The sequence below is a fragment of the Colossoma macropomum genome, unplaced genomic scaffold (genome assembly GCF_904425465.1).
Source record: "Colossoma macropomum unplaced genomic scaffold, Colossoma_macropomum, whole genome shotgun sequence".
In the NCBI taxonomy this organism is placed as follows: domain Eukaryota; kingdom Metazoa; phylum Chordata; class Actinopteri; order Characiformes; family Serrasalmidae; genus Colossoma; species Colossoma macropomum.
In genome coordinates, this window is record NW_023494802.1 from 6486565 (window position 1) to 6500825 (window position 14261).

The following is a 14261-nucleotide window of genomic DNA, read 5'->3' on the forward strand; positions in this document are numbered from 1 at the left end:
CGCCGGCCATGCATTTCTAGAAAACTGCTTCCAAGTAATGTCTGTACAAATAAATTTAACTAAATTTCATTTAATGAAAATTTACTGCTCAATTATATAGCTATTATTATTATGATTATAGAAATGGTTGCATTTTCTGTTTCTCAGAATCCAAGTAATCCCAAACACATTCAGTGATGTTGAGGTCTGGACGCTGGGGTGGTCAGTCCATTGTTCTAAGATCACCAACAGCTTCTTTGTTTGATCTTTTCTCAGTAAGAGCTTTTTAACAGCTACACATCCTTTCAGACCCTTAGAGCAGAGTTGTCTTCTCACAGTGGAAGGCTGGACAGAAACAGCCATGCATTTTCTCTGTAGCTCTTAATCATTTTTTGAACTCCAGTTTTGGGAACTCCTGTTTTCTCACTTGACTTTCCACTTCCTTATGCAACTGGATTGTTTTATATCCAATCTCCTCAGTAATATCTCCAAAACAAATGAATAACTGGTCCTTAATGGCAATTCTGACTGGAAATTAAATAAATAAAGAATGACTTTTGCACAGTATTGTACATCGGCTGTACATGTAAGGGCCTGTATTGTGGAAAACCAAAAATTTCTCACTTTTTTGTATCAAAACATTTGAAAATAAACACTGTTAAACTTTAAATACCTACCATTTACTCCTCAATTCATACAGTCAATATATGGAATCTAACGCAGAAACAGCCCATTTTGAATTCATTATGTTTATGATGTCATGAAAACCAACGTATTTACATTGTTAGAAAAGTTAAAAGTCATATTTATGAAAAATAAATAAATATATATCAATCGAACTGAACGGCTGTACGTTTTGTGGACAACGCCGCCCTCTGCTGGCCGCCCGCTTTATCTGCACCGTGTAAACAACATCCGCGTGCAGCGTTTCGCCCCTGACGTGGCGTCTCGAGACACGCACAGCTGCGCCCCTCGTGGGCCACAGCGATTGGTGTGTGTGCGAGTATGTGTAGCGATTGGTTTGGCGCTGTGTGTGTGTGTGTGTGTGTGTTTGTGCGATAGTGTGTGTTTGTGTGTGTGTGTGTGTGTGTGTGAGTGTGTGCGCGCGCGCAGGGGGCAGGTGCAGAACTGAAACCTCCACCTCATGCAAATATAACGAGTTTTAGAGAGCGCGAGGCAGCGCGTTTGGTGAAATTTGGTGGAAAGTTGTGAAATTCAGATCACAGTAAAGTGATCAGAAGCTCCTCGCGCTCAGCCTCGTGCAGTAGTTGTGCTTTAAGGTTCCACCTGTTACAGCAGGTAAGTACTCACATGATCTGACCGCTTAGTGCTCAGTGACCTCAGTGAGGACAGGACCGCTCAGAGCAGTCAGTCAGGGCTCTGTTCTCTCTGCTCTGCTCTGCTCTGTCAGTTTAATGTGAGGGTCTTTAAATGATAATGTGCTTCACTTCTACTCAGACAGGCTGTGTTTGTGAGGAGAGCAGGTTTTTCTCCGCTCTGTGTGAGTTTTGAGCTTTCAGTTTCTGCTCTGTTGGTTCAGCTCCCCGACTGTTTTACTGTCCTCACTTTGGGGCGTTAGCATCCTATTTTAGACCAAAATGATCCCAAAAAGATTTTAAATGAAATATCTTTCAAAATACATGTTTTGTTGATTTGCTTAAGTGAAAATAACGCATTCTTAAAAGGGATCACACTTAAATATGGCACGTTTTGAAGATTTTAGTGCACTATTTAGAGCACACTGAAAAAAACATAAAATGTAAAATGTGCCATAACTTTTGCACATGCCATTTATGCTCTACTTTTCCAATATGTTAAATTAGGCAAATAAACATTAAGTGGACATGAAATTGTGCAGAAATGTGTTCTCTGTAGAGGACTCACTTAGAACATCAAAGAGTAATTTAATAAGGGGCGTACAAACTTTTGCACGTGATTGTATTTACCCTTTTCATAACTTAACGGTTTAAATAGAAAAGTAAAATAAAAAGCCTGAGGAGAGAGCAGGATGTAGGGGTGGAGTCAATGCAACTTAAAAAAAATTATTCCTAAACTAAACATACTGAAGATGTACAAAGAGAAAAAAACAGACGCAACAAACCTGTTCCCACACAAAAAAACAGACAAACAAAAAAAAACTGAAAAAAGGGGAAATAATTGAGAAAAAAATTCAAAAATAGTTTCAAAATTTGAAAAAGAAAGTTGGTTATGACGTTTTTTGAGGTTTAAATAAATGTAAAATATTGTCTTTGTTTATGTACACTAAAATGTTGTTTAATTTACAGTATTTATTTTGAATAAATCCAATTAAACTGTTTGTTACCACATGAAATATCTTTTACATTGAATAGACAAAGCAGTTTTACAGTGTATGCTAATAGATGCTGTATATTTCCTTAAGTATGTATGTATGTATGTATCTTACTCCAACTTCTACTTGACTCATTTCATTGCTGTAACAATGCTTTCAGTGCAGTGAGGCTTTAGGCTGCTCAGTTCTGAGGCTGTGATATTGAAGTGTGAGTGACGCTTTTATGGCTGTTTCAAGTCTGCACTGATCCACACATCACCTGTCAGAACTGTTTTAGCTTGTTTGTAAGTCTGAGTTTACAAGTTGAATTTGATGGGCAACACTTTACTTCAACCCACACTGACTTAAATGTGTTATAACATGTCGTCAGATGATGATGTCATGTGTTGTCATAACAGATTATGTCCAGTAATATTACAGTGTTACCATTAGCGTTAATTGTCATGACTGATGTCATAACGTTAGACGTCATAGTGGATAACTAGCATGGGCTATGCTTAGCAAATATGATCATATGACATAATTATGTCTGACATAAAGGGGATGTGACATCAAAGGTTCTGATATCTAACATGACAATTAGCAGTAATGGCAACTGTTAACAAGTAAGAAGTGAACTTTTGTGTTTGCACATTCGTGACGTACTTGTCTCTATTCTTACAGGTGACGTAATGCCCCAGCTGACCGCAGCGTTGCAGGTGGCGCTGTTGCTTTCTGTGGTGCCCGCTCAGTACCTCATCAGCAAATGGACCAGCGGAACAGCGGCACAGCGCAGCGTCGCCACACAGGGGTTAATACACATACTTCTACTTCTACTCTAGTGTATTTGTGAGGAAAAAAGAATCTACTTTTTACTCAATTACATTTTATTTTAGACCAAGGCTCAATCCTGTTTCTTATTTTTGTCCCTACCCCTTGTTTTCGAATGTCACCTTGCCCCTTGGAACTGAATTACAAGTTGTAGTGCCTGAAAACCTCCACTTTGAAAGGTTTGGACAACTTTCAAATAAAAAAGAACATTACTTTATTAACAGGCTACTAGCGGTGCTCTGTAGGCGACCCTGCCTGTCTGCAATGATAGCAGAGGAGGGTAAAGTTCAGCAACCTCACTGGTGGGCTTTAGTTACATTTAGGGCATCAAGAGCCTTCAAAAAGGGGGATGTGACAATTATTTATTATTGCCCACCCCTAATTCTTCAGTGATATGAAGCTGAAGTCAGCTATTTGCCAGCTTTTTGTTTGAATTTTCCCGTTCCACCTTAAAAGGCGCAGCATTTCTGACCCTTAAGATGCTAAAATGTAACTGCTGGACTATTTAAGGTGGAACAGGGAATTTAGCTAGCTACCTACGGAGACATCAGCAAACTACTAGCGATTATTATACTTGTTATGAAGAAGACAACCATAATACATTGATATGACATTAAACTTAGATGTTACAATGGTTATCATAATTTTTTAACAGAGAAAATATTCACATTTGTGGGTTTCTTTGCTTGCGGAGCCATCTTGCGTGTTTTTTTCTCATAACACTCCATTGGGACTGTGCCTCTGAAAAACCTCCGTTTGGACGGCCATTAAGCCCTAACACTTCACCCTACCCCTCTATTTCAACAATCAGGACACCCTATTTCTAGGTGTGAACGCACAAAACGGAGGGGTAGGACTAAGTGGTAGGGGCAAGGGCTGAAATGGGATTGGGCCCAAGAGTGCCTAATAAACTGCAGTTCTACAAGTCACTCAGTACTTAAGTACTCTTTTGTGCAGCTGCTTTTGTATTTCTACTCAAGTACTCAAGTTTTGGAAAAACACTTTTACTTACCGTTATTTCATCCTAGTAACAGTACTTTAAGTTCTGCACGTATACACAACCATGTAAGATTTTTCTCTTCCCTTTCTCTTCATTTAGAATTGTGGATATGTGGAAAAATGTGAGGAAGTCATACCTAAACGTGACTGTGTGGGTGGACTGGCTGAACTCTTGGGTCCCCAATATGCCGTAAGTCAAAGATCAGAATGGACTTCTTCTCTTGGTCTATTTTTAATGTGCTGGTCATGTTCCTGTAACACTGCAACACCATCAGAAAAAAGCATTTTAAATTGTAAACATACCCTCAAAAGTACAAAACGGACCATAAGGCCCAACTGTGTACCTTAAATACCCTACATTCATTTTACCAGGGAAAAAGGACAGACAGTTGTATGCAAATGATTGGTCACTTGGTCAAATTACATGTTTTGTTGATTTGCTTAAGTGAAAATAGAGGCAGAAATTTTAGTGCACAATTTTAAACATAGTCAAACAAAATATAAAATGTGCCTTAGGTTTTGCACATGCCATTTTATGTTTTATTTTTTCCAATATGTTAAATTCAGCCATGTGATAGACTGGCAGCCTGTCCAGGGTGTTTCCTGCCTTCTGCTCAATGAGCGCTGAGATAGGCCTCAGCACCCTCCGCGACCTAATAGGATAAGTGTCTTAGAAAATGTGTGCATGTGTGTGTGTGTGTGTGTGTATTAAATTAGGCAAATAAACAGTGTGTGTACAGTGAAATGTCCAGAAATGTGTTCTCTGCAGAGGACTCACTTACAAAATCAAAGTGTAATTTGACAAGGGGTGTCCAAACTTTTGCATGTGATTGTATTTTCCCTTTTCATAACTTAACTTTTTAAATAGAAAAGTAAAATAAAAAGCCTGGAGTGAGAACAGAGTGTAGGGGTGGAGTCAAGACTACTTAAAAATAAATGTCAGCAGAATTTGGTACAATTATGTTCTGAAATTACAGATACTGAAGATGTGCCCTTGTGGCGTATCACCCCAGTGACAGCTTAGTACCTTTTTTTCCTGTGAGTGTGAGGGGCCACAGTATCCTGCCACAAAACACACCTGATTCAATGAATCAGCTAATGACCATTAGGAGCTGAATTCAGATGGTTAGATAAGGGAACACATTGTGTGCCTCACGAGGACTTGAGTGTGACCCCTTTGTTATAGCATATACATGTGGCTTCATGCACAGGCTCCTCGGAGAACAGGAAGAGGACATAGGGCGCATGATGGAGGAGACGTTTGCACTGGAGCTGCTGATGCACAGTAATGACCAGGGCTATTTTGGAGGTAGGGACAATTCTCCAGCACACAAGGTGTTAAACTGCATAGATATATTGTGTTGATCTGAAGGTTGTAATTCAACTACATCATTCTGGAATGTTAGAATTGATTACAACTGATTTTAATAATATTTAATAAAAGATGTGCTTAATTCTTAAAATTGAATCATGATGGAAGTTGAGGTTTGATAAAATGAACATTACACTAAAGAATCACAATTACATCTCATCAATTGTGCACATCTACTAAAGCAGTACAGGATTTGGGGATTTGGACCTCTCTGGTGGAAATGTGTAATTGCATGCAATGCGTGGAAGAACAATTTGTGAAGCCAGTTGTGCTTTGGGCCCCCATAAGCTGATAAATCTGACTTTTGTGAGTGCGATGAAAGAGCATTCAGTCAAAACTTGGTGAAGGACGTGTCTTCCGAGGATGAGTGAATTATCTTCTAAACATCGTGTTGGACCTTCTTTCTGAGCTTGTGCGTGTGACGTCAATATGTAAAGATGTATGACGTGGTCCAAAGAACAAATCCATCCCGGTACCTCTGACTTCTAAATGATTATTTCAGACTTTACAGGGTGACACGCAGCGGCGCATGCTCATCATATTTTAGTGTGTTATTTTTTCCCCATGCTCAGTGATGCTACTTCATTCAGTTTTTTAGTTTTAACAATAAAATATTACATAGTGCTGCTTTAAACACTACACCTGGACACTCAAACACTTCCATAGCCTGTCATAGGCCTATAAAAATTCAACAGCTAATTTGAAATAATATATTTTCAGGAGCCTACTCTAAAATATAACTACAACAATACAGTGTACTGCATGAATACAATGTACTGCATTCTTCATGGAAAATAATACAGTAATGAAAAGCTTAGCACTGTGGGAATGCCAGAGTATGCTGTCATTGCACAGGTTTACAGAAGGTGTGTTCCCTATTTAAGCAAGCTTAGTATGTTTTCTTTGGTGGGCTAAATCAAATCCCCATTCTTTTACTCAAATAAGAGCTTGAAAATCCATTCTGCAAAGGCTATGTATTACTGTCAACTTCCAACATGGCAAAGTAAGACTAAAAGCAGCTTTAACACCCCAGCAGGGGTTCAACAGCATTTTCTGTATTTTGTCTGGGACATGATCACAAGCATGTGGCAGAGCAAAAATGAAGTAGCCAACGAAGCCATGAAATGCAATTTCCACTCAGTTTGGTGGTTCAGTTTTTTCATTACGCATTTTTTCCTCGGTAGCTTTTGACGAAACGTGGAAGTGTGTTTGTGTTTTTAATGCTATTTTTTACTGATATACCGAACTGTTTCCTTAAGAATCATAATCAAATCAAATCATAGTGAGCTTAGAGATTTACCCCATTGTAAGCACTTAAGAGATTTGTAGAAGAATTAGAATTTTAGCTTTAGAGTCAAACATAAGTTTCATATGAAGCTGAAAGAGTCCCTGAAGACCTTCCGTACTATAAATAGTTGGCTTTTCACCTCCTCAAGCATCATAAAGTCCATCTTCATATGAAACTGACTGGAGCAATATGTAACACCTATGAAAAAAACAGTCTAATGATGCAGCCGGGGGACCTCTGGTCATCTTTGACTGATGTAAGGTAAAACTACAAACGCTATTTCCGGAAACGTTGGGACATTTTGTGATGTTGTAAATTGTTCTGTCTGTTTCATCTTGTGGCGAGGTATGAATAGTTTTTTGCAGCAGGGGGTTCTCACCTCCCACCCCTTCACCTGTCATTGCTCACTAGCAGCTCAACAGAGTCACAACAGAATCTGTGAAGAAACAGAGTTTTGAAATCTCTTGAAACTTTATTTAACTGACAAAAGTACAAATAAATGACTTTTAGTTTTGGCTAACCAACTTGATTGTATTTTGTAAATATAAACATATTTAGAATTTTATACCTGCAACACACTCAACACACTCAATAAAAGCAAAAAAAGGTTTTTAGAATATTACACTGTTTTCAGAACATTCCACAATAAGCAGGTGAATTGGTAACAGGTGAGGGTATCATGATTGAGTATGAATCCACCAAAGGCTTAGTCTTTGCTGGCAAAGATGGGTCGTGGCTCACCACTTTGACAATTCTCCCAAAAAGTTTGGCACAAACAGTTTAAAAAGAACATTTCTCAATGCAGGTTAGCAAAGAATTTAGGTTTTTCACCATCTATCACAATATTATGAAAAGATTCAGGGAATCTGGAGAAAACCACTGTCAAATGTGCGTGAACTTTAAGCCCTCAGATGGCAATGCATGAGAAACCATCGTGCTACTGTGATAAATATAGCTACATGTGCTTGGGGATACTTAGACAACCATTGTCACCTAACACAGTCTGCCACTGCATCAAGAAATGCAGCTTGAAACTATTAATGCAAGGAGAAAGCCCCATGCAGAAACACCCAAGTTCATCTAAATGGCCCGAAAGACAGTGGAAATGTGTGCTGTGATCAGATGAGTCCACGTTTCAGTTTGTTTTGGGGAAAAACGAACATCAACTTCTCCACGCCAAAGACAAGAGAGACCATTCAGACTTTTATCTGCAAAAGGTGCAAAAGCCGACATTTGTCATGGTATGGGGGAGCATCAGTGCCCACAGCATGGGTATCTTCCATATGTGTGAAGGTACCAGTGACGTGGAGGCGTACATTGGGATTTTAGAGATACATATGTTGCCATCAAGATGACTTTTCCCAGGATGTCCCAGGACTCATTCTGCAGGTGTTACCACAGTGTGGCTTTGTAGACATTGCGTGTGCTTGACTGGCCTGCCTGTCCGAATCAGTCCAAATCTGTCTCCTGTCATGATACGCCATACATTTTCTCCTACAGATAAATACATTTTCTCTTGAAAATGTATGGCGTATCGTGAAGAGGAGAATCAGACAATAACGGCTGTTGAGCAGCTGAAGTCTTGTGTCAAGCAAGAATGGGCAAAAATTCCTCTTGCCAAATGGCAACAATTCTCAGTTCACAAATGATTAAAAAGTGTAATTAAAAGGAAAGGCGATTTAACACAGTGGTAAACATGTTGGAGGCATCAAATTCTAAATTTGTTTATATGTACAAAGTACAATTAAGTTGGTCAGTGAAAGCACGGGAAATTTTTTGCAAGTTAAATAAAGGTTCAAGGGAATTAGGAAATCATAGGAAATCATTCTTGTTTTCACTGCATTTTAGAAAATGCCCTAACTTTTTCAGAAATGGGGTTTGTAGAACTTGGCATGTCTCTTGCACTGTGCAGTTCAGAGGTTTAGCCTGAAAAGCCAGTTGGAGGAGTTTCAGCTCATTCTACAAATAGAGGAATGCAAACTGTACTTATAGTGGCATCTGCAGAACACTGCAGCTCCCCTGCTGGCATAAAGGGCAATTCCACAGATTATTTGACAGTCATTTAGAGCGGTTTTATGTGAAATGGTTAATTATAGAGAAACTTACCAACTCAGATTTCTTTACTTTCGTGAGGATAGGAACCAGGTTTCGATGTCTGCAATTTTTCCATATATGCACTGCATGTACCTCTCCCCAATGAATGAATAAAAAAATGCAGTTTAAGCCAACATCTGATCTAAAACTATCATAAAGCAATGTCTCAGTTAGCGATTGTTTCGTAACCATTCAGTGGCTTTCTGTGAGGCGTTAAACTCTTCAGATTGTAAGCAATTCTGATTCGGCAAGTTTCTCTTAAATCAAGCAAGCAAGCAAAGTTTATTTATATAGCGCTTTTTACAACAGGTGTTGTCACAAAGCAGCTTTACAAAGAAATCAGCATTACAGAAAGAAGCAAGCCAGAGGCGACAGTGGCAAGGAAAAACTCCCTAAGAGTAACAGGAAGAAACCTTGAGAGGAACCAAGACTCAGAAGGGGAACCCATCCTCCTCTGGTCGACACCGGATAGTAAACATTGTTAGTATAAAGTATTATAGTACAAGAACGGGGAAAACAGTTTGAGCAAATGATTAATTTGATTAGTTTAGTTTATGCAGCAGCAGCAGCAGCAGCATCAGTGGGGCCAGGTTGTGAGGGTGAGGGTGCACGGCGTTGTACAGCATGAAGCTCAATGGCGGTCAAGCCGGTCCAGAGGGCTGGCAGCAGTGGCACCCGATCAGGGCAGAAGAGGCAGCAGCATCAGAACACACAGGATGGGCAGCTGTTCAACTCGACAAAGAAAAGAGAGAAAGGAAAAACAAACAGAGAGTCAGTTCTGTAATGGGTGACTGATCACAGATTACAGTGTTAGCAGAGCAGCAGAGACTCTGGCAGGTATAGAACCGACAGGGAAAACTAATTACCAAAGGCTTGACTATACAAGTAAGTTTTTAGCCTAGACTTAAACACTGAGGCTGTGTCTGAGTCCCGAACATTAACAGGAAGACTATTCCAAAGCTGGGGGGCTTTGTATGAGAAGGCTCTCCCCCCTGATGTAACTTTATTAATTCTAGGTACTAGTAGTAAGCCAGCACCTTGTGATCTAAGTAGATGTGATGGTTCATGGTAGGAGAGAAGTTCACTCAGGTACTGAGGGGCGAGTCCATTTAGAGCTTTATAAGTCAGTAAGAGAATTTTATAATCAATGCGAAATTTAACTGGTAACCAGTGTAGGGTTGATACAACTGGGCTGATATGGTCAAATTTTCTGGTTCTAGTAAGAACTCTGGCTGCAGCGTTCTGGACTAGCTGAAGCTTGTTAAGGCTTTTGCTCGGACATCCAGCCAGCAGGGCATATTTAACCTCAAACCACTCTGAATGACTTCGTTTATAATACTAACAATTCTGCAAAATTTGATCTGTGGAATTTCTCTTTAAAGGGTTTGTACTACAGTTAGTTTAGCAGTTCAAATCAATTCAATTCAGTTCAACTTTAGTTTTAGGGCAGGCATTAAAATATCAATGGACTGAACTTTGCTGTGTGTGTGTGTGTGTGTGTGTGTGTGTGTGTGTGTGTGTGTGTGTGTGTGTGTAAAGTCTCTAAGGAGCAGCATAGCCCCAGGCCGGAGTATGTGCTGCATCGCGTTGGAGAGGTTGTCACAGAGACACAGAATCACATGGTGGGGGTGATAGTGGGCTGGGACGCTGGACTACAAGCCCCTCCGGAGTGGATAAAAAGGAAGAAATTCACAGACTCAGAGGTCTGAGTACATACAGACTCAGAACACATACACACACCAATATATATATGTACATTGAAAGTAAAGTATGTTTTTTCCTTCTCCTGTATATATATATATATATATATATATATATATATATATATATATATATACAGGAGAAGGAAAAAACATACTTTACTTTCAATGTAAGTCAATGGAACCAGACTTTTTTCCAAGTCATTTTGGGCCATTTCTTTTGGTCAATTCATCATGAAATTTACACACAATGTACAGGGCAACAGACAATTTCAAATTAGGTCAAAAACTGAAAAACGACAAAAATGGAGATAGGATGTTTTCTTCCGAGAGCAGTGTATACAGAGAGAGAGAGAGTGAGAGAGAGTAAAGATTAATCACAGCATAGTATTCTACCTTTTCATAATTAATTTTTACATGACTATTTTCAAACTTCATTTTAATATCTTACAGCTATAAAAGCAGTTTTGTTACTGTGCCTTTAAGACTGATATATGCAAATAAGCTCTGTTTTGACTGGCTGTCCTATTGTCAAAAGTGTATTTCGAGTCACCAGGTCGGCTGTTTTTTTTTTTCTAAATACAGGCAACCACGTTAAAATAATCATAAACGATAATCATAAACTACTAATAAGGCCGAGATTGGGCTGAACAGTGCTGGAGTGTTCCTTTAGGAAATTTCTTCAACTGTATTATTTATTTGTTTGTATTGTGTGTGTAGGTGAGAAGACTGGAGGACACTCCACACTACAGAATTCTGTTCAGTGGCCCTAATCAGTCCTCTCTAATGATTGGATATCTGCCCCAGAATGCAATACAGCTGTTTGAGGGATATCAGGTACACACTCATTCCTCTCTCTCTCTCTCGCTCACTCACACAGATACACTATATATACAAATCAATAAATGTGATTCTTAAATATTGGTAATGGTTATTATTTCTATTCACTATTCAGTTTAGTTAACAAAATAATTTAAATATAATTAGAAAATTAATTGTATAGCTGGACAAAGAAATCATACTTTCATTTGATTTTCATTTCTGTGTTGAGAAGGTCGAGTCTGTACCTTTTCTGTTTGTTTAGATGTCAAAAAATAGCAAAAAAGGGCAAAAACATTATTTTCCTGTTTTTCTGTACTCACTATAACTTTGGAGTCACTCATTATAGCAATAATAGCTTAACATAACTTATACATTGTAGATTTAAATATTGTAAACAAACTGACCTATATATTTAGCCGTTTTATTCAATAAGCTTTTCGGTAACTGAAAAAAAAAAAATATTTACAGTACGTCCTAACCAAGTGTCAAGTTACCTCCACTGAGATTCAATCACAACTTTTTAAATTTTAGGCACTTATATTTTTTAATTTAAACTTTATTCTTCCTTCTATACATTTTGTTTGGCACAGTAATTTTAGAGTGATATACAGCTCTGTTTAATATTCTGAATACATCTAAGATTTAAAAAATAACGCCTTCCCACGAATTTGTGTCATATCATTATATATATATATATACAAACACACACACAATTTCTTCATAGTACTGTTTCTTTCTTGTATATGTTTGTGTGTTGTAGCCAGACATCCCCACTCTGGATCAGTACTTCTATCACTTTGATGGGAAAAGGTTTGTGATGCAGGAGTGGTTGAAAGAGGTTTACCCTGAAGACTGAGGGACAGAACACATCAGCGCACTGAGGACAGAACAGATACACTTCTGTCATCTCACTGTGAAGGTGTGGACGTTGTTCTCCACAGTGGACACATGGCATCAGCTGTTTCAAATTAGCACTTTAGTCACTTTGAGATGCTCTCCTTTCACTGCCACACCTTGAAGCCTCCTGCTTCAGAATGGATGAGATGTGGGTCGGGTTTGTGCTTACAGGGCTCTTGCAGTAGCCTGATTTGGAACTGCAGGGATATTTATGTAACATAGCTTTAACTTGCAAAATACGTGACAGGGTGGAGAGCTGAGGAATGGAGTCCAGCACAGTTTCCTCAATTCTCTGATCTGACAACAACTAGTAATTTACTGAGCTGAATCACTGAAATTACTGAACTGTGCAGGAATGAGGCCCTCCATGAGTTCCCCACCCCGGCCACAGGATTAACATAAATGGCAAGTCACTAAATGACTGTTGAGCAAATGAAGGACCAGCTCATAGAATGAGACTTTTCATTTCTGTTATTTAATTACCAGTGTTGATCATACATACACCAGTTAGTATGAATGTAATTCAGGCAATACAGTCCATGTGATTTTCTTATTTTGTACAACAGTATTGTATTTTAAATTTCCTTAAAAGTTAAGATGTATTAAAACACAATTGAAGTATATGAAGCAGTTCAGAGAGCTCGTTTGGTGATACACTCATGTACTCCATGTGTTACAGTAGCTCACACTGTATCATGATTTTGTTTGCATTGTTGAGCTTAAAGGGGTTTTATTTAGGTTAAAGGGCAATGAAAATCACAGGCCATATTAGACTGCTTTTAAATCTGTGAAGTTTGTCAGATACCACTATCAGTTCTTTTTTAATTGTCTATCAATTTAAAACCCCTGGTAAATGCAGGGAAGACATTTAGTAAGCCAAGTAGCCTAAAGCTTATCCTATTTCAGTGTCTGGTCTATAGAAGGTGACCTTGCTTGCTGCTTTGCATTTTTTATTTCTGATTAAAGTGATACTTTTGACCCATGTTTGGATCCAGCACTTTACAACAGAGGTTCCCACTTTACTTTTCCCAGAGGTTGTTACCACAAGCAACATCGCTTAGTGATATATGACCCGTAAGATTCATATTCATCTGTCTACTTAGAGCAAGAATTCAGTGAAAAATCAAATTTACACAATTTTCCCCATCCAAAAAATATAATCTGTTAGCCAAGACACATTTGGTGTCCAATGTTTGCTAATGTGCAGTACTGTGCAAAAAGGCTTAAGCAGCTGAGAAAATCCACTGGTCCACTGATAATGGTCTTTGGTGAGATCTAATGCCATTTATCTGAGCTGTAATCATTTATCTGTTAAAAAAACACCCTAACATTAAATACAATAAACAATGCATTATAATTTGATCAGTGTGTTTCAGTGTGTTAACCATTAGCTTAACCATTTCCAAAGCTCTCCTCTAACTTAGTTACCATCCCATACCTACTTAATCTAATCAATTCTTTATTAAATTTGTTAATGGAATTTAACAAATCCATGCAATGACTGGAGTGTAGTGAGAAGTCAAAAACCAAACCTGCGTTCTACTAACTCTATTCTATTAATTTTTATTCTATTTCTATATTCTATTAATATAAAAGAAGTATCCTATTAAAACGGGGCAGGCTGGTGGATGGGAGTGGATATCCCATGCACTTCAAGAGGCCAGGTTGATTCTTTTGGGCTGCGTCCTCCCTCTGTTTGACACAAAACCAGTGATGTCGTTGGTTTGTTTTTATTTTTCCTTGTTTTTTTCTTTGGAACGGCTTTGGTGGTAAAGACTGTGCTTTGATGCCACATCTTTCAAGAGGAATTCCATTTATTTTTCTACATTTCTGTATAATTCAGTCATTGGGATGTAAACAAAGCCATTCACAGTGGTTTGATATGAAATGGCTAAAAAACTTGCCGACTTTTTTACTCTTTTTTTTTTTACAGTGGTGATGATAGGAACCAGGGGTCACCATGTCTACCCAAATATAGCTATTTTATTT

At 38.5% G+C, this 14261-nt stretch overlaps 1 protein-coding gene across 1 annotated transcript; it reads left to right on the plus strand.

Moving 5' to 3' along the window:
* The first annotated feature begins 1030 nt into the window (after positions 1 to 1030).
* si:dkey-261l7.2 lies at positions 1031 to 14149 on the plus strand. The gene is made up of 7 exons (XM_036592209.1): positions 1031 to 1278; positions 2954 to 3080; positions 4200 to 4289; positions 5311 to 5408; positions 10393 to 10556; positions 11274 to 11390; positions 12136 to 14149. Exons 2-7 carry the CDS (start codon positions 2962 to 2964, stop codon positions 12229 to 12231), a joined length of 684 nt encoding a protein of 227 aa, XP_036448102.1. The 5' UTR covers positions 1031 to 1278; positions 2954 to 2961; the 3' UTR covers positions 12232 to 14149.
* Positions 14150 to 14261: the final 112 nt, after the last annotated feature.

Coding starts and splice junctions, on each gene's coding strand:
- si:dkey-261l7.2 (XM_036592209.1), top strand. CDS start 2,962: ATGCCCCAGCTGACCGCAGCGTTGCAGGTGGCGCTGTTGCTTTCTGTG. Junction 5,409..10,392: donor TGACCAGGGCTATTTTGGAG/GTAGGGACAATT, acceptor GTGTGTGTAAAG/TCTCTAAGGAGCAGCATAGC. Junction 11,391..12,135: donor AGCTGTTTGAGGGATATCAG/GTACACACTCAT, acceptor TGTGTGTTGTAG/CCAGACATCCCCACTCTGGA.